Source organism: Xyrauchen texanus, chromosome 31, assembly GCF_025860055.1.
Source record: "Xyrauchen texanus isolate HMW12.3.18 chromosome 31, RBS_HiC_50CHRs, whole genome shotgun sequence".
Taxonomy (NCBI): domain Eukaryota; kingdom Metazoa; phylum Chordata; class Actinopteri; order Cypriniformes; family Catostomidae; genus Xyrauchen; species Xyrauchen texanus.
In genome coordinates this window covers 18120421-18141642 of record NC_068306.1, presented here as the reverse complement: position 1 = coordinate 18141642, position 21222 = coordinate 18120421, and the positions used below count along the sequence as shown (strand labels likewise).

The 21222-nt window shown below is 40.6% G+C and overlaps 1 protein-coding gene across 1 annotated transcript in view; it reads right to left on the bottom strand.

The window, feature by feature from the left end:
• The window catches only part of LOC127625348 (calpain-5-like), a 41154-nt gene that overhangs the window by 7044 nt on the left and 12888 nt on the right, over positions 1–21222 (bottom strand). The window contains exons 4-12 of the mRNA XM_052100598.1: positions 12716–12924; positions 12413–12605; positions 7079–7272; positions 3955–4032; positions 2595–2790; positions 2349–2471; positions 1879–2075; positions 1509–1630; positions 243–379 (exon numbers count right to left, since the gene is read on the bottom strand). Of these exons, the coding sequence (XP_051956558.1) occupies positions 243–379; positions 1509–1630; positions 1879–2075; positions 2349–2471; positions 2595–2790; positions 3955–4032; positions 7079–7272; positions 12413–12605; positions 12716–12924 (1449 nt within the window). The remainder of the gene's footprint in view (positions 1–242; positions 380–1508; positions 1631–1878; positions 2076–2348; positions 2472–2594; positions 2791–3954; positions 4033–7078; positions 7273–12412; positions 12606–12715; positions 12925–21222) is intronic.

Sequence of the window (21222 nt, the reverse complement as noted above, 5' to 3'; positions counted from 1 at the left end):
AAATCACTTACTAACCTTTTCTGTGTAAAGTTATATCCAAATTTACAACATCATTGCCATGACGATATAATGTCAACAAAATTTAAAACCATAACATTACTGTAAAAATTACGATTTACACTTTACAGCTTTACAGCTCAAAAACACATGACTTTTAACAGAATAATTCATATAAGAGCTTTTATAAAATTATAAAAATGTCTGTTATTAAACCCTTACTTTTAAACATACTTTTAACTCACCTCGATGTGAATGCCTTCCTTTGGCTTTTTGCGGTAGAATATTCCCTTAATGTCAAAGTTAGGGCAGCGTGTGTCTTTGTGCACGGGAGAGCGAACCTTCTCTCCCTCACAGGTAATGATCAAATAAGGGTCAGAGGCTAAAGGAAAAAAAAAATAACACCTGTCAGCAACGCACTTTATTTGGCATGATAAAAAATGACCTGATTCTGCTGGTTCTACCACTGACACCATAAACATTTCAATGCACATGCATTGGATACAGTCCAAAATGGAGATCAACAAAACACATGGGCACAACAGGTTTTGATTAAAGACTTTAAGGTGGTTTTCACACTTTTTGGTACGACTGCATCATTAATGTGAGTACCACTGTATGTCCTAATGACAGCTGTTTACCACAATTATTACGTAACGACTCAGGAGAAGACATCAGTTTCACTGTGTTATTGCAGTCTTTGTCCCATAGAATTTACCCTCAAAACTTTTCACGCTCAGAACTTGGGTTTGTCTGCCACAGATGCATTCCAAGAGGTGCAAAAATGTGAGCTGCTCTCCAAAGGCAATTTATGGTGTAAAATTTTGTAAAACTGGCCATTCTGAAAACATGGTAATAGAAATGTGTATGCATTTCACCTCCCCTATTCAGTGTATCAGCCAAACAAATAATTAAATAGCAGACAGGTTATAGAGGAACATAAAACAACCGAAACACTTCAGAACTAGGGCTAATGTTTAAGACTCTCTATGTTTACATTTATATGAGGGGAGGGAAATACATGCTAGTGGCCGCTAGAGTCAGTACCTCCTGTGTAGAAGTCAGATTGTGTCTTGTTTGGATCAAGCATTGCAGGTCTGTGAGTGGTCAAAAGAGGTTCCTATTTACTAATCAAACAGTATAAGAGTCTACAGTGTCCATGGGAATATATCAACTGTGTAAGTTGTTCTTAATACAACCACAGCCAAAACATGCAGTGGCCCCAGTAAGTATTTGGACACTTAAGCACACATAACATTTTAGAATGTCTAATTTAAGAAGAAAATATCAAACCATATGGCATTTATTTTAAAGAAATATTACACTTTTCAATCAACATATATCACAAAAATAAATTTGTGTCCAAAATTATCCAAATACTTTTTTGGGCCACTTTAGATATCAAGAGAATCCAGAAACAGGAAAAAATCTAAAATAAACTGTTATCATGGAATTCTGAATATAAACTCTACTATATTCATATGTTACTCATAAAACAATAGTAGGCATACCTCCATTGGAGTCTTGGCCTTGCAGGCCATCGGCACTTAACACATGCACTTGTGTGACCAGCTGAGGGTAACCACACATACCGGTCCAGCATGTCTGTGGAGGCTCATCCAGAGTTAGTTCTCTGAGGAAATATAAGAAAGGAAGACATCAGCCCTCCTGGCCAGGTATATGTCCCATAGCCACATAACAGGGGTGAAAGTGCACTTTTTCATCAAATTTATAGATGGAAATACCCAAGAACGTGAACATGGGAGACTACAGAAAACTGGCAGCACACAGTGGAGCTGTACTATTTGTGTGGTGGCGGTGGATGTTCGGCGCAGGTTCTGAGATTTATTTCAGAGATTTCTTAACTGAAAGCTACTTTACTTGCAGTCTGAAGGCACATCAGTGAAGACTCTGAGCAGGAACTCTCCTTGTTGACAGGTGTCAAAGGTTGTGGGGATTATGACGTAACGCCCCTCCTTTAGCTCTTTCCTTAGAAAGACGCAGCGAGAGTTGATGTAGATTGATCCTGCAACCTTCTGCTGTGCAGAGTGCATTCTGTATTTTCTATTCAACTCCACCTGGTGGTAGAGAAGAGGCTTGATCAAGACATGGAAATTAGAATAGAATACAAAAATTGTCATCAATACTAAAGGGCCATGAAAAGCATTTATAATTATTACATAACAACTGAATTTAAATGTATTCTCTAAATGTATAATTTATTTTAAATGCACAGTTTAAACTGGAGCTGACCTGCAGAAAAATTATTTCACTGCCTATGCACTGTATGTACAGTATATGACAAACCAAATACTTTGACTCAGAAGGACATGTATTAGCATGTTCTGTACCCTATGGATGTCAAATCCAATGGCCAGGTTCTCGCCTTTGCCTTCTTTGGGAGTGGCTCTGCGCTCCTTTTGTTGCAGGCAGATTAGCACCTCGTCTTCCACCTTTCTTACATCAAAAACATACTGCAGCAAAAAAAAACGTGCTTTAAACTCACAAACAAAATAACACAGTCTCATGTAAATCCAACAGTAGAGCTACATTTTACTGTCTAACTACAAACAGTACACACACACAGGCACACTAACCTGTGGGTTTTGCAAAAATGTGGCTTTATGGTTAATGCAGCCTCCGGAGCGATTGCGGAGGGGGTTGTCTCGATGGATCCAGGAGCCCCTCATCACCTCCTCTTCCCAGGTCTTATGAATGCTCAAGTAGGATGTGTTTATCAGTCGACACAGGATCAGGTCAGTGAAGTAGTGACAGAAATCCTCAAAGTTCATCCTGTCATGAAGTTTAAAGCCAACGGGGAAACACAATTTGATGATAACTGGAGAAATTAAGTATTTATCAGATACAGGATGGTAGGGTTTCCCGAATGGGGGGGGGGGTTCCAGGGGGTTCGTGCGAGAGTGAAGAAGTTGCGATATGAAATATTTACATTAAACACTGTTGAATAATTCTAAATTTTGTCATTTGACAAGTAAGAAACAAGACAGAACACAACTTAAACCAAGCATGTCAATTTTCCTTTTGAACCATTGTCTATGCAGCTTCACTCTCTCTCTCTCCTGCACGCGCAGCGTAAGTGTGTGTGAGAGACAGCGAGCGAATGCACGCTCTTGAGAAAACAGCACTTTTTAATGCAAAAGTAAATTACATGCTACTCCCCATACAAATTTATGACATAACATACAATAATTACTTTCTTTATTAGCGCAATCATATTTTAAAAGTAACCTTAGAGTCATTAACCTGACATTGTTTGCCCTGTAGTCCTGATAAGTCCTGTAGTCCTGTAGTCCTTAGGCGGCCAGCTACTATTTCCTTGTACAGCTGGCGAAACTCTTAAAATATAATGTATAATTTCCAAGAAATATAAATATAATGTTTCATTTCCTAAAAATATTTCCAGATGTAAGGAGGACATGACCCCCACCCCAGGTTATTATGGTTGCTACAGCCCTAGCTTTGTAATAAAAAGTAGTTTTGAATGACTGAAAATGTAAATATTGGCTATATTATATCAAGATATCAAATCTACACACAAAAATGAGAATGACACCTTTTTATACAGTTATCAGGGTAATTAAAACAGAAATTAAAATAAAAACAGGCCAGTTTTTCATTGTAAATTTTACTACTGTGACGGATAATGATTATATGTAGTGCAATCTCTGATTGGTATATAAATGCCAATAATGAATAACATAAAATAACATGCATATATATATTATAAGAAAAGAACAATTGATATAATAAATGTTCATTAAAATATAAGTGCAAAAAGTAAACTTATTTACATTTCCAAAGGTTAACATTACTTAAAAAGTCAAGGGGTACATCAAGAAAATCCTTTAGGTCAAAGGGTCTCAGCTGACAAAAAGTTTGAGAACCCCTGCAATATGGTGATCTAGACCGAGAAGGTAAGACTAGAGTGACACTCACCAAAACTCCCCGTCATCCTGAACAGTGACGCCCAGCTTTTCTCTCTCACTCTTGCTCACCTTCTTCCATTCCTGTGAGCTACAACAAAGACCAGTCGGTGAGAGATAAACACCCACCCACCAGCACAGCAGTCTATGTCCATTACCATCAAGTCAGAAAATTGAAGACCCCATGAGATAACTAAAAAGCACAGTTTTATACCCTGTGTTGATTTACTCTTGAAACAGGAAATGATGATGTTATAGGCTATAGGCTATGTCACAGCCATGAAACATGTTTTGCTACTTTCTGTCCTGTTGCAGGAGGAGGGACATTCTCATTCTAGAGAGCATTTGATTGGACAAAGCTCTAGTGCAACATGAGTTATGAATATTTTGGTCCATTTCTCCAGAAGAGAAGACCGGTGAATTTCAAATGCATATATCTGCTATAAAAATGTTTGTCAATGTTTAGTACATTAGCATATAGATGTCTACAAACACTCTTAGGCTTTGTTCACACTGCAGGAAAAATCATATTTTTTCCCAAATCCGATTTTTTAGACTGACTATTTTCAAACTGCAGGTTTTACGCATACAGATTAGATTTTTTTCTTTTCCTATGTCCACATTAGTTGTCATAGTAATGATGCAAACTTGCATATGTTCACCATGAGTGAGAGTTTAGCAATGGATTTTTTCATGAGGGCAGTTTCCAAATATTAACACATTCTTCACAGAAAACAGCTTAAAAACAGGAGAGGTGGCATATGCAATGATTATTGCTGCTAAGGTTTACAACTGTCCTGTTATTGCCAGTATTTTATCCTATATGGGATGACTATTGTCCTGCATAGCGGGTAGTGAAACGTCCAGTTTTGAAGGCTTTGTGTCCCGTACTGAAGTTTCAGTATTACTCTTGATGGACTCAATGGACTCCCATCCTGTATTGAAGTGCACAAAAAGCTCAACTTTACACCTTATCACGTTGTGGTGACTCGTAGCCGGTGTGTGCTACCGCACCTTATTACACGGCTCTCTGGAATACTCGATTCTGATTGGTCAATGGCACCATCCAGTGGTCAGATATTGCTCTGTAACAACCGCACATCCGTGGATTAAGACGTATCAGACCATTCATCTGGGTTTTGCTAGCCATCTCTCCTGCTTCTTGGTTCACTGTGCGATTACTACAAGTAAGCTTATAAAATAATTTCAACTCAGATCAATGTTTCATAGTAGTCTTGTAACAGGTTGAATAATGAGGAGTCAGACATTTTACATTTTACATTTTTTTTTATTGAATATGATCTTGTAATTGTTTTTCCTTCAAATTGCACTGTGAAGGCATCATTTATGCCATTTGGAATGTAGAATATGTATTTTCGACACAATACCTGACACCTGTCGTGTACAACTAATGACGAAAAAACACATAAAAACCCAATATGACCATTCAGACTGAGACGCATGAACAAAAATCAGTTTTTAATCAGATTTCAAACAACCTAAAAGTGTGGTTTGGATCAGACTGGTAAAAATCAGATTTTTTGTGTTTTTGTCCTGTTCAGACTACAAAAACCTAGAGGGATAAATAAATAAATAAATTCTGCCTGTGTGAAAATAGCCATAGTACCTTCAAATGTACTAAAACCCACAAAACCCTAATTATGATTCAATGGGGTCTTTAAAAGATTCTCTAGAATTTCATGAAAGAAATAAAGCATGTCAACAATTATGACTACTTCTAATCAAGCCTTGAATAAATAATTCACCAAGCAGAAATATGAAGAAAGATTAATTTCACCATATTAAGATCCTTCTAGCAGGCCAGTAAATAATTGAGAGGCCAATATAACCCTGCCTTAACTGTTAAGGTATTTGAACAAAGAATTTGGAGAGAGTAAGGAGAAGACTTCCCACTCTTTAATTACATAGGTCCATTATAATATTCTACTCTTCCCTGAAGTGGTGGATATTTAGAGTAGGAGCCATCAAACAAGAGCACAGTTATTTAAATGAGAGGAGGTGGAGTTCTAAACACCCCCAGACCTCTCCGTTTCAATCACAGCAGCTCCCTGTTTTATACCATCAGCCTGCCTGGCTTGATATCTCAATTTCACAGCAGCAGGTGATAAGAATAGACACTTCCGCTATGTGTTATATTTACTGAAATCATCTCAAGAGGCGGAGAGAGAAATAGCTTTCTCTAGTCTCTGAGGATAGGTAGCACTACTTTGCAGGTAGTGTAGAGAAAGCATATCATTTCATGAGTGTGACTACTGCCTGCACTCCATTTGTTCTGTAGAGATAATAATGATGGGAGGATGACTAAGAAGTATCTTTTACAATGCCACATCACATTGGAGCTGTAGCTTAGTGGTTACGGCAAGTGCTCTGGTACATTGAGCAGTGGCACTCATGTGGGAATTGTACGTTTGAGTCTGGAAGAAACATTCTGAAACTTCTGTTCTCCTCATCATTTACTGTCCTCTCTGACCTATTAATAAAGTGCCAAAAGGCCCAAAATGTCACAGTTTCCACTTAACACTATCAGCCTTAGTAAGTATAGATTCCACACTTAGTTTAATGGTGCATTCAGTAGTTTGGAGCCAATTTATAATGTTTTACATATTAAGGAATTAATTGTGTTTTTGTGAAGTTTGATCCAAATGGTGTACACTCACATGAGATGAAGACTGTACTCATAATAGTTTTCTATAAAAAGTGTTTTATTCTACATGGTGCGGTATAAAGGTAATAACAGTCTTTAGAAATAACGTGAAACGAAAACAGTCTCAAAAGATTATTGATATGAGGGACAATAATAATCTGTCCTTAACTGTTGAAGTCTGTTCACTTGATTTCTGACGTTTGTTTTAAGGCAAAGCAATTATATTATAATAGTAATAAATAACTTTAGAAATGACCTCAAACTCTAACTAGATAGCATCTAACACCACTGTAACATCAGTACTTAATGTACACGAAGAAGAGCAATGCTAACGCTAGCTAGAGAACAACTGAATGCCCCTGTAATGCAGATAAAATAGACGCATATTCCTCACAGCCTCATTGTCATCCATGTAAAATGAAATAAGGCATCTAACCTGACTAAGGTCCATATGATGTCCAGGATGACTCACCTGTCACTCCAGGGTCCACTCCACTCTTTCTCCCCCCAGGGATTCCTCATACGGATCATGTGTAGCTTCTCCGATTTGAAGTATGCTAACAGGCCATGTCCAAGGCGGACCTTACGAACGTCAGTCACTGCATAGGCGTGGCCTTTCACTAACCCACACTCTAGCCTAGCCTCCATGTCCTCCACTGTAGTTGCCTGGTCAACAATGGTTAAACTTTACTTAGTTGCAGCTGAACACCAATTTGAGAATCCATATAAAAGCATAATCAAGCATCAAATCCCTTGATTGGAATGAAAATAAATTAGCTGATTTTAAAAGTGAAGTTTGTCACTTTTTTATGTCAAAATACGTTCTGATATCCCAATTTATTGTTCATAGATAACTATAAGTAAGCCATTCTTGGGTTTACCTCCCAAAAAAGTGTAAACACTGAGCCTCCCAGGCACTATCAGAACATCAATGTTTATATTTTGAGTGGCCCGCTCAGCTTCACCCATAACTTTCTATCTAAACCTATAGTATGAGTTAATGGTGTGGTTACTAGTAGGAAATTGTTCAACAGTGAGAATATGAATGTCCATGGCAGACATGTTACAGAGGAAACAAAATGTAGCTTCGCCAAAATTCTCAAGACTTGCTAGAAGACAAAGAGACAGAGAATGGAGTAAAACCAGAGTGAACATTTACAAGGTGGAGGACATTGAGGGATTTTTTTGGGGGTTCGATTCTAGCCATGTTGCTTCTCGACAGGTAAGCTACAGTACACTCTGGTATTGCCACACACATTAACTCATTACTGTTGAGCTTCAGATACATTTTAAGATACTCGGAATATGTATCGTTATGCTTACTAGTTACCAAAAACTATACTACCTCTTGTACTAGATCCCCAGAACACCAGCTGTCTTTCAATCTGGCGATGTTATGGTATTAACCGATTCCTCTGCTATGCTTTCTGTCCAGTGCTTTTATGCTATAGTGGTCTTGTTTATTATGACATTCAACGTTTATCACCTTGTGGCAGGGCGGAGGGCGGGGCCGGGTCGTGATCATACACAACCGGTCCCTTATCAGGCAAATTAAGCCTCCGAGAGGGATAAAGGCCGATGACAGACGGTGGTGCGACGAGAGAGAGATAGTTTACGGACATGTCCGTCGTGTGTGTGTTTGTCTTCTGTTTAAGTTTTATATTAAACCATTATTTATATTGAAAAGCCGGTTCTCGCCTCCTCCTTTCCATTGATCCCTTTACACACCTTTTATTTAGTATGGCCTATTTGTTCACAGGGAATCAGAGAGTGGCGAAAGGGCGTGAGGAGTCTGAGGGGTGTTGGCAAATGTTGTTTGAAAACATATTTTATTTTTGTAATTTTGTTTGGTGCCACTAGTAGCGCGGAAATTACTCACTTAACCTTTAAATTATTGATTTTGAAAAACATGACACACTATTACAGTAAAATATGTAGATGGTGGAATGAGACAAACAATGCCTATTTGTTACACTCCAATAAGCTTTGTAAATAAGGCTTTGACAATACGCACATGCTTGTAAACTCTGTGTGACATGAATAATTATGTTCTGCTGTTCAAATAGATGTTCAAAAGTTGCTTATTACACAATGAAGTTCTCTACGATTCAATGAAGCCATATTACCTCTCAGCTTTGAATATATTCAAAAATGTTTTTTTCTCTGTGCATGAAAGCAATCATAGTCCATTGATAAGCAAGTCACACATTGAAAGAATCCTCAGAGCTTGGGAAAATATTTACGAAAGATGAATAAACAAAGGCAGAGAAACAAAACGATGGATGGATGGACGGACGGACGGACGGACGGATGAGTGTCTGAACACAAATCTTGACAGATGTGAGACTCAATAACATGTACAATATACAGTATTCTCTGTGAGATTTGGAGATATCAGTAGCTTAGTATCACTATTAATATATTTATAAAATATGTATAAAAAAAGGAATATATTGCACGTTATAGACACCCAGTTTGGGGGGCTTTATGATTACGAATAAAGTGATTGGAATTATTAAAGGTGTATTTTGGCATACAGAATTTGAAACTCTAAATTACTTATGAGTAATCTGAAATAATTATTTTAACTTTTCGAGGGTAGCAAACTTGAGGTCAGCACACGAGTGTGCCCCCTAGAGCAACATTGACGCTTCTCATGATGTGTAAAAATCTTGGTCTTGCAGATATTTGGAGTATTTTGAACCTATCTGGAAGGGACTATACATTTTTTCATCAGCCCATAAGATTTATTCTAGAATATATATTTTTTATATATCTAAGTCCCTCCTTTCATCTGCTGTTGATTGCTCAACTGGAAACATCTTAGTCTCAGATATCGCCCTGGTGAGTTTAGAGGTTTTGCCACATATGGAGAAAAATAAATCATATAGTCGGCGCTTTAATGTATCCCTTTTGCAAAATCCTGATTTCCAACAAATGTTAAAGGCTGAAATCAAAGGTTATATGGAGACCAACTGGTCCTCAGTATCCTCTCTTGGCGGGGCTTGGGAGGCACTTAATGCGATTCTTAGGGGCCGAATCATACAGTATGCCTCATTCATCAAAAATTCAAAGCACGAGATCTCGTGGAGATGGAAGGGAATATTAAGAGTGCCGAGGCAGAGCTGAAGCGTCGAATGTTTCCTGATGGCCTCAGAGAATTTTCCCGATTTTTCCCGAAATACAGATATAATACTATTTTGTGGCAGAAGGTGGAGTTTTGTCTATTCGGGGAAAAAGCAGATACGCTTTTGGCTAAATATATAAAGCAGAGAGAGTCTTTTTCTACCATTCCCTCATAATGCTTTTAAAAAGTTCTATCTTGATCTCTATAGTTCCACATCTTCGTCTACTGATGAAGATATTAGAAACTTTGTGGAACATTTAGAACTCCCTAAATTGACGACTGAGCAATAAATTCTCTTGATTCTGAAATAACCTTGCAGAAGCTTGACAAGTTAATTATGGCCCTGCCTACAGACAAGGCTCCAGGGCCCAGATGGCTTTGCCACTGATTTCTTTTTATCTTATGCTACAGAACTGGCTCTACTTTTGATTGAAGTTTATATGGAATCATTAAAGAATGGAAAGCTTCCTCCAAACATGACACAAGCCCAGATCAGATTGATTCTTAAAAAGGCCCAAAGCGAGTGTAAGAGTTACCATCCGATTTTCCTGATCCTGATTCCTGAAGTAAAGCTATGACATCTCTAATACATATAGATCAGGTGGGGTTTATTCGGGGCTGCTACTTTTTTGATAACATCAGGCATTTCATCAATATCATGTGGTCAGTGCGAAAGATCATACTCTGGTCGCTGCCATCTCACTTGACGCAGAAAAGGCGTTTGCTATGGTAGAATGGGATTATCTTTTTAAGATTTTGGAAATATACATGTTCTGAAATACTTTTATTGGATGGATTAAGTTACTTTATAGACACCCGGTAGTGGCGGTACAAACAAATGGATTCATTTCAGATTATTTTACTCTGAATAGGGGCAACAAACAGGGATGCCCTGTTTCCCCATTATTGTTCTGTCTTGCGCTGGAAACATTAGCAGCCGCGATAAGAAAGGAGGACAATTTTCCAGGGGTGACAGTGGGAGGTATGGTGCATAAGCTTTTGCTTTAGGCATATGATATTTTATTATTTGTCTCTGACCCTACTAGATCTATACCTTGCCTCCACAGAATCATTCATTCATTTTCTAAGTTCTCAGGATACAGAGTCAATTGGTTTATTTCCGAAGCTTTTACTCTGACAGCGTACTGCCCAGTAATGGCTTTCCAGCTGGGCGCCTTCCAGTAGCCCAAACAGGGCATTAACTATTTGGGTATTTAAATATCCGGCTAATTTTTTTAATTTAGTTAGAGATAATAATGACCCTTTAACAAAAGTTTTTCGAGCGATGTGGGCAGGTGGGCTTCATTACATTTATTGATGATTGGGAAGGTTAGTGTTATTGTTCCAAAATTCAACTACCTGCAACAGCAACTCCCTATAGATGTCCCCCTCTCTTATTTCAAGCAATTTGATAGCATAGCGAAGTCTTTCATTTGGAATTGTAAGCATCCCAGATTACATTTCAGTAAGATGCATAGGCTGACTGACAAAGGTTGGCTAGGCCTACCCAAGATTTTGTTTTATTATTATGCGGTCGGTCTCAGGCATTTGGCTCATTAGTCTCTTCCACCTGAAAGAGCCCCTCCCTGATTTTGTAATGAACAGGAAGTTATTGCCCTTATTTTGCCATTGCAAATCCTTTCTAGCAATCTAACCAGAGAAGTTAAGTTACACCCCATTATCTCGCATTTGCACTCAGTATGGACAAAAGTGTTTAATTCTGATATTTATCTAAATGTTACCTTGAGCTTATGGTTGAACCCAAATTATGTATTAATAAGTCCCCTTTCAGCTGGTCAGAGTGGATTGTGAGGGGGTTTACTACACTCGGTGACCTATATGAGAGTAGTGTGTTGAGATTCTTTGAAAATATGGTTTAACATTTTGGGATCCCTAGATCTAATTTTTTTAGGTATCTACAGCTGCGCCACTTGCTCTGTACTATTTTTGGGAATTGCATACACTCCCATAAAGTGGCAGATACTATGGGAGTGGTGATTACTGCTTTTGGAAAAGGTCATGAGGCATCAGTGTATTACTCCCTGTTAATTTAGAGTCTGGGGGATGGAGCTTCAACCTCTCTCAAGAGATTATGGAGAGAAAGATTTAAACTTGGTATTGGAGGAGGGAGAGTGGGCTAGGATTATACAAAACATCAAGTCAGCACCTAGAGAAGCAAGGGTGTGCCTTATGCAATTCAAGATTTGACATTGTTCTATTGGACCCCCTCTAGATTGTATAGACTTCTTAAAGACACTTTGACACAGTGTCATGATTGCCAGGCAGATACTTTTAAGGGTTTGGAGATCGGCTGGAGTGCCCTCATTTCAGGAGTGGTGCTCGGAGATGGGAAGGGTGGCAGCCTTTGAAGAAGCGTCATTTATAAAAATGGGGAAGTATAACTTGTTTGTGGAGAAATGGGGCGGATATATGTCATTTATGGATGTGTGATTATTATTATTATATTTTTTATTTGTTTATTTATTTATTTTTGTGTGCGTCTATATCATTTATGACCTCTGGGATGTTGTTGGGGGTCAGGGTGGGATTGGGGACTGGGAGGGTTAAGGGTAAGAGTGGAGGTTAATGTTGATTCTGTGTATTTATGTTTTGTTTTTCTGTGTGAAAATTTTTGAATCAATAAAAAAACTTAAATCAGAATTTTGTATTGTATCTCACCCTAATAGAGCAGCTGATAAGGCCGTCTCGGTTGTGGACCTTTAGCACCCTCTCAAACAGCTGGCTTCTGGCTACTTCATCCTGTGCAAACTGGCCCTCCAAAAGGTCCATGGGTTCTGACACCCCGCCAGTAAAATCCACCAGGGCATCGGCTGTGTTTCCGCCATCCAGGGCTTCGTAGCAACCATATACTCTTAATTGGTGTATAGAGAGAAAGAACACCACTTTGATTTTTATAGCACTTTATTACTTCGGACTGACCTTTTAAGATCCTTAAATCCCTCTAAAGAATGAAGTGCTTACTTGGCATAAGCTTTCTCCACAAGGGCACTCCAGAACTCATTGCTGTCATTTGAATGGCAGTACACCAGCTGGTTATCCACTGTGGGGAGACGGTCATCGATCACCACATCCACCCATTCCCCAAAACGCCAGAAGCGGAAATGGAATATTCCGGCATAAGTGTCCATTTTCTCTGGATCCCATTCCTGCTCTTTCCAATCTGGGATAACCTAAGACGTGAGTAAAAAGAGAGAATATGTAGTTCATACTTATGACAAACACTTGAGTTCTCTGTAAAAGAACTAAACTAAAACCCCTTTAAGTGGACCAAAACTTAACCAAGTGAACTTATTTCCCTTAAACTAATAGCCTTACATAGCCTTACAAGTGGACTCAGATCTTATTTTGCATAATTTTAGTTGTGGATGTCTCAGTCTACTTTTCATTTATGTTGATGTTTATTGGAATGTGTACCACTTGACTATTATATTCATTTTAACATTAATTTGTCTTGTAAATTTCATTTATTGTATGAATTGAATATTAGAATAGGCAATTATCATACTATTGTAGGCGATTGTGAAAATGTGAACCTGATGCTCACAATGCACATTATAAGTGAACTGCACCATGGATTTAAAGCAAACTGTACTCAGACCAGTAAAAAAAAAGTATAAAAGGACATAAGTCCCAGCCTGATGCATCAGATTTGATCATATTTAATTTAAATACTTATGTTTCTCATGCCATTTAGTAATGTCTGTGTGGAGATAGAGGCATGGCCGAGCAACGTCTTTGGAGAGCGAGGCCAGGAGAGGAAGAGCAATAAGGATTGACAACTGTGGGAAAATATCTCTAGCTGTTTTGTGTTGCAGTGAGAGCTGGAGAGGGATATAAGGGCAGTCCAGCCCACCGGTGGAGAAAGAGTGATGCATGAAGCAGTCTTGTGTGTGTTTTCAGTTGTTGTGCTGAAAAGCAATCCATGTGTGTATGCTGAAAAGTGTTGTGTAATAAAGAATTACGTGGACTGTTCACCTGGCCCCCACTTCCTCCTTACCAACCGAGCAAGAGATCTTTCACAATGGTGCCGAAACCCGGGAATTAAGTGGAAGAAATGCCATCATAGAGTCCTCTCCTCTGGCCGAAGTGATCAAGACCTTTGCCAGCATCCACCAAGCCCAACATCAGGCTCTGCTTGAGTTGCATGTGGAACAGGAGCAGTGGTTCCAGAACAACATCGGCAACGCTTCCACTCATTTCCACTTGGCGAGCACGGCCACCCATTCATATTCACCCAAATTCATCGCTAGGCTACCGAATAAAAAGGCACCAGCATCGCTGGATGAGGCAGTCCAGCATGCTGAGGAACATATGGCGGAATATCTGGGAGCTGGTGAGCCCTCTTCTATCTCTCTCTCTCCTAAATCCCCTTCCCCCTATTCCATGTAAATTGGGAATTTTACCCCAAACCCAGTTCCCCGGTCCTGGTGTCCTTTCAACCTGCCGGTTTCCCCTATCTCTCTCCATTCTCCCCCACAGGCTGGTGAATCCGCTGCCGTGGGTCTGGGTGTGAAGTCTGGGCTGGTCTGCTGGAGCTCCGGGGAACCTGGGCACTTCCATGACCCACCATGGAGGTGGAGATGTTGGTCCAGATCCCCAATGCACCACAGGCCACCCCCGAACGAGCAGGAGCCTACTGGATACCTTTGAGTATTAAGGGGGGTACGTACCAAGCCTTAGTGGATTAAGGTTGTAACCAAATCTCCATTCACCAAGGCATGGTTCAATCCAAGGCTCTGGATACAAGCCGGTGGATAAAGGTAAGGTGTGTGCATGGGGATATTCAAAACTACCCTTTGGTGATGTCATCATTCTATGGGGACAAAAGCATAGTGTCGTGGCTGCGGTTAGTCCCATCCACTAATTTTGGATATGAATTGGCCAGCATTTACAACTTTACTGAGGGGAATATGTGTGGGTGGGTCCTGTAACCAAGCATATCGGTATGTGGTGTGCAATTTGCTGGCTAGCGAGGCGGTGCCAGGGCTGTCTACATCAGCTCCATGTCAGGAGGACACAAGGGAGAGGGAAGTCTCGGCTTCCCCAGCCCTTAGAGATTCCCTGCAGCAGATTTCCTTCTGGAGCAGATGCAATTCGAGACCCTTAGGTATGCCTTCAACCAAGGGAGGGTGATTGATATTCAATGCCTCCAGCCAGATATTGCACTCTCATACCCGTACTTTCCAATTATCAAGGATCAGTTATATCAAGTGACGTAGGACACTCAGAAAGATACACCTCAACTGTTAATACCGCAGAGCCATCGGGAAATGTTATTCTAGACGGCTCATTATAATCTGATGGCAGGTAATTTAGAGCAGGAACAAACACTTCACCATCTAATGGCCCTTTTCTACTGGCTGAGCATTCACGGGGATGTTCACAGATGGTGTGCAGCATGCCGTGAATGTCAGCTGATAAATCCGGCAGCCACCACAAAAGCGCCATTGCGTCCCCTTCCATTGATCGAGGTCCCCTTCAAAAGAATTGGCATGGACCTCGTCGGGGCATTAGAACGGACAGCATGTGGGCATAACTTTGTGTTGGTTCTGGTGGACTATGTAACGCGATAACAGAAGCAGTGCCTCTGTGCAACATCTCAGCACGAAGTGTTGTGGAGGTACTGTTCAGAGTTATCTACTGAGTGGGGATTCCAAAAGAAATATTCAATGATCAGGGCACTATGTTTATGTCATGTACCTTATGCGAACTATATGATTTACTGGGGATTAAATCGATTCGTACTAGCATCTACCACCCCCAAACAGATGACTTGTTTGAATGATTTAATCAAACTCTAAAGAACATGATTCATAATTTGCACAATGATGCTAGGAATTGGAACAAGTGGCTCGAGCCCCTATTATTTGCACTTCGAGAGATCCCGAAAGCCTCCACAGGGTTTTCCCCAATTCAAATTATTGTATGGGCGCTGTCCACGCAGCGTGATCAACTACCTACTGGAAAATTGGGAGGAGGGACTTTCAAACAGTAAAAACTAAATTCAATACATTCTTGTCCAGTTCTCAAGAACATCAAAGCAGGTTGAATAATAGGGGCACTCGACTATGGGAATTTACACTGGTAGATAACGACCATGTATTGCTCCCCACATCAAGTTCTAAATTACTCGCCAAGTGGCAAAGGGCCCTTTGAGGTCACACAGCGATTTGGTGAAATGGATTATGAGATGAAATAAACGGATAGAGGTGGAACATGTCAGATTTTCCAACTCAACCTCCTTAAACCATGGAGAAAGGTGGTTCCTGTGACTTGTGGTGGTTCTGGAGAGGGAGGAGCTTCGGCCGAAGGTGAATTTAAAAGCCAACAATCAAGTCACCACACTTGTGGAGACCACCTCTCACCATCTCAAGTCACGGAGGTTGCTGGGTTGCAAAGAGAAATCTCCAACGTGTTCTCGCCACTCCTCGGCCATATCAATCTCATAGAGCACCATATCGAAATTACCCCATGGGTAGTTGTACGCAGTCATCCCTACCAATTACCCAAACACAAAAAAGAAGAATTGAAGGCTATGCTAGATATGGAGGTAATAGAAGAAACCCACAGTGACTGGGCAAGCCCGATGGTTCTGGATTTCTAAGAGTGATGTCTCGGTCCGGTTCTGTGCGGATTATAGAAAAGTCAATGCAGTGTCTAAATTTGATGCGTACCTAATGCCTTGGATTGATGTACTGCTTGATCGGTTAGGTGTGGCTTGCTTTTATTCAACACTGAATTTGACTTAACTCCCATGTCCTGTGCAAAGATAGAATTTCCATACCATTCAGATAACACCAATTCATGACCCTTCTGTTCAGTTTTTTCGGGACCCCGGCTGCGTTTCAGCTGCTCATGGACAGAATCCTCAGACTGTACGCTGCTTACACCGCTGCCTATCTAGATGACATAATTATTTTCAGCAATGATTGGCAGTGGCACCTGTGACATCTAAGGGCTGTACTGAGGTCATTAAGATGGGCAAGACTCACAGCAAACCCAAATAAGTTTGCAATTGGGTGGGCATAACTATGGTATCTGAGCTTCCACTTGGGTCATGGGCAGGTGCGGCCTCAAATTGATAAGACCGCAGTGACTGCAGCCTGCCCAAGACCTAAGACCAAAAAGGAGGTGACACAGTTCCTAGGGCTGGCTGGCTATTATCGTAGGTTTGTGCCAAGCCGTCACCAGCCTGCTGACTGATCTGACTAAAAATGGGGCACCAGATTCGGTCCAGTGGATGGAGCCATGTCAGCAGGCATTCACGCAGGTTGAAGCTTCACTTTGCAGTGGGCTATTATTGCACTCTCCTGACTTCTCTCTTACTTTTAAGATGCATCGTATAGGGGGTTGGGAGCAGTACTGTCCCAGATTATGGAGGGAGAGGAGCACACCATGCTGTACATAAGTGGAAAGCTCTCGCTGAGGGAGACTAGGTACAGCACTATTGAGAACGAGTGTTTGGGATCAAGTTGGCGGTCCTCACCCTCAAGTATTATCTGTTGGGGCATGATTACATCTTCTGTTTGGACCACATCATGCTCCAGTGGTTCCATTGCGTGAAGGATGCCAACGCACAGAACTAGTATAAGGAGAGGGATATAAGGGCAGTCCAGACCGCTGGTGGAGAGAGAGTGATGCACAAAGCAGTCGTGTGTGTGTGTACGCTGAAAAGTGTTGTGTAATAAAGAATTACATGGACTGTTCACCTGGCCCCCGCTTCCTATTTCCCAACCGAGAAAGAGATCTTTCACAGTGTAAAAAGTTGAAAACTGTATTTCTTAACAATGAATACTGATATCCTTGTCTTCCCCACCTTCTTGGACATTGGAGGGAGACAAGGGGAGGGAAAAACAACAAAAAAAGAGAGGGGAAAGGCCAACATGGACAGCGGGAGAGAGAGAGGAGAGGAGAGAGAGAGAGAGAGAAAAAAATAAAAATAAATACTCGCTGGTTCTCTGATACGCCGTAGCCTGGTCTTCGGTCACTCCTCCACCCTCTAGTGGATGACAGCCGCTCCTCCCCGTGTGGATCGGAGGCAGTCCTCCGACCCCTGGTGGACGGAACGGCCCTGGAGGATGAAAGTCCTGCAACGTTTTGGTGGATGGTAGTGGTCTCCTACACCCCTGGCAGAGGTTCTCCCACTTCAGGCAGTCAGTAGTGAGTCCTTCCCCGCTCACGGATGGCGGACTTATCTTTGACCCTGTCGCATTTTAGCGACCGGTAGGGGTCTCCTCCGCCCCTGGCAGCAACACGACCACGACAGTTAGTCAGTAGGGAGCCCCTCCTCCCCTCGCGGTTGCCGGTCGTTCCTTTCAGGCCTTATCCCTCTCGTGGGCTTGATTAGCCTGATGAGCCTGTCATGCATCATCCACGGTCTGGCCCCGCCCCCCAACCCTATATTACATACAGTATTAGTATCACTGCAGCGTGTTTATCATGTTTATTTAGAGTCTCACAGACACTCTACAACAACCTCTACCCTTAAACCTAACATTAACCTTCAATTAGAAAAAAAATTACCTTACTGTTTTACTACAGTAACAATAGTTTTACCATGGTATTTTGTAGTAAAATTATAGTAACCACAAAATTAACCATGGTTACTATATTACCACCATATTACTGTATTACCACTACAGTTTCTGCCAAAAAACATGGTTACTACAATATTACTATAGAAATACAGTGATGCAATCTACACACAAGCTATGCCGAGCCGCGGGAGTAAGGGGAAGGGAACAAGTGTTATAGGCAGACCCCACCTTTGGATCAAAATCTTCTCTGCACTCCCCAACATTCACAGTGGCCAAATAACTGGGATGAAATCAACCTTTAGATATTTTTTTTATTTATTATTCTAAGTAGTATTAAAGGAAATATTAAGAGTGGAAACAGGAACGACTTTGGAACGGGCTTCCACGAAATCATCTCCGTCTCTAGTGTCTTTCAGGGCCTTAAAAACGTATTTATTTTCCCTAGCTTTTAATTCATTTAATTTAATTCATTATAAATTGTACTATGTCAATTTTTCTTATCCTGTCTTGTACAGCATTTTGGCACCCAGTGCGGTTTTTGAAAGTGCTCTATAAAAAACTTTTTGGTTTAGGAAATCGGATGATAAAAAAGGTGGGACAAAAGGTAGAATCGAACCAGGGTCCCTAGGATGACACTACAAATTTGCACCGTCTTTAAAACCCATGCCACTGCAGGGACACCTATTTTCTAGTTTGATGTATATTTCTGTTGAGATGCAGATGCTATTTACACCTGGGTGCAAATAGTCACTCTTTACAGTGCAGCTAATTTCTGACATTTTGCTCTCAATTTTATGTAATTTCTTAGTAAATTGTATGCTCGATAATGTTTATGTGTTTTGTTAATAAACATAAATCAAATAAATGTATAATTCAGTTTTGTGTAATTTCTAATAGATGAAGTTAAGGTCAGTGCTCTGTACAATAACGCATTTTCAGAAATGCAGGTAAAATAAAAATGCATTTCTACGTACACAATTTTTCTCTTTTGCTGAAAGTTGGTAGGACATCAGAGTGATTTGGTAGCTGTGAAGGAGAACTGCATCTCTTTCATCCTGGCTGAGACCTCTGGGACAGTATGAGATTAGATCACAAGTGCACCTCTGTGGTAATTGTTCCAAGAGGAGCTGGTCCATTATCTATCAGGTACACATTGTGATTCAGACTGCTGGTGAAACACTGGCCCACAGTACTGTTCACCTTTAACCAGAGATAGAAACTTAAGTCTGAGAAAAGGACTCAAACCACACTTTAATAACTAGTTCACCCAAAAATCTTTCGAGAAACTCAAAAGGAGCTGTTATGCATAATGTTAGTGAATAAAATTCACCGTTCAATTTTATCACGTGTTTGTTTTACATACAATGAAAATGAATGGTGACTAAGGCTAACACTTTACCTAACATCTCCTTTTGTGTTCCACAGACAAAAAATTAAAAAAAACTCATACAGTTTGGAAAAACATTAGGGCGAGTAAATGATTATAGAATTTTCAATTTTCATCACCAATGGTTGCCACTCTTCATCAACAGAAACAAACACACATGTAGCAACACATAGATGTCTCAAAATCTATGTGTTCAAACTGTGGATAACAAGCTTTAATTCAGCCTGACAGCAGGGAACATAAGAAATAGCTAAGGAATTTGTGTAAGAAGGCCACAGCAGTCAGGTTCCAAAACATACCTCTTGAGTTGACATTTAACCCTAATATCCAGCTGACAGAGCTGATGCATCTGCATGTGCAGTGTCTGCAGCAGCGGGGACAGAAAAGACAGGATGGAGAATGTCTTCTGAGGTCTAATGAGCACGTCTATCGCTTGGACTTCTCCGAGCAGGCCTTGCATTTCACCCGTTGGAACATCTGCATGTCTGCACCTGGCCACCTGAACATCATTGCTACATCCCAGCTCTTGATGCCTGACCTCACCAACCTTATGACACGCCAGCTCCTCGAACCTACAGGAGTCTTCAGGAGAAGCGCAGGTGATAACCCGACATGCCTTCCCAGTGCTAAGAGGCCAATGCCCAGGAGTTCGGCGAAAGGATAACTGAGCTAGCCAAGATGTGTAAAGTGATGCATTTTCTGTTCGCCTTCGAAGATGGCTATTTTGGTCTGGAAAGTATAGAGTGCTCCATAGAGTTCGAGACTTATAATTAAGAGAGCCTGGTGGGTATGAGTGATCAACACTGCTATAAGGATAGGTTTGTGGGCAATGGAGGAGTCAGGAGACAGTGAACAGTTGAGTGTTTATTCTTATAGTTAGCACAGCTTCACACACATGCACACACACAAAGCAAAAATGGCTCTTGGTGGCCAACTCAAAATAGCATTCTCTCTGAATAATCTGTTTCTCTGTGCCACACACTCTCTCCCCTCTGCCGCTCTGGCGAGCCTTATCAGGTCTCCCTCCAACCATCACTATAATGAGAGGTGTTAGAGTAATTACAGCCCAGGTGACAAGCCTTACCGCTTTCCCTCTCAAGCAGACAGACACGTGACCACGTCCCCCCCATGCCACAAAAACATTTATTCATCTGAATGGTTCTTTTCTCAAAACACCCTTTCTGGTCACTCTTTTTAACAATCTCTCACATTAATTATGAGACACATCTGTGTTGTACTGAAGATGTAGGTGTAATTTTTTTTTGTGGTATCTTACCTAGATACGTTTCAGTTAGTATTTTAAGCAAGGGGTTTTCAAACTGGGGGGCCACAAGGGGGTGCTAGGAGGTATGTAAATGTGTAAAAAAGTTAACATTTAGCTGATTTCATTATGCTTTCTAAACACTACAAACACATTTCAATTAAATAAAAAAATAAAAAATCTTCAAGTTTACATGTAGCGTAACTCTAATAGTGCTTAAAAAGACATGCTATCAACTTAATAAATAAAATATTTTCCAGATAATATTTAAAAAATATATTTT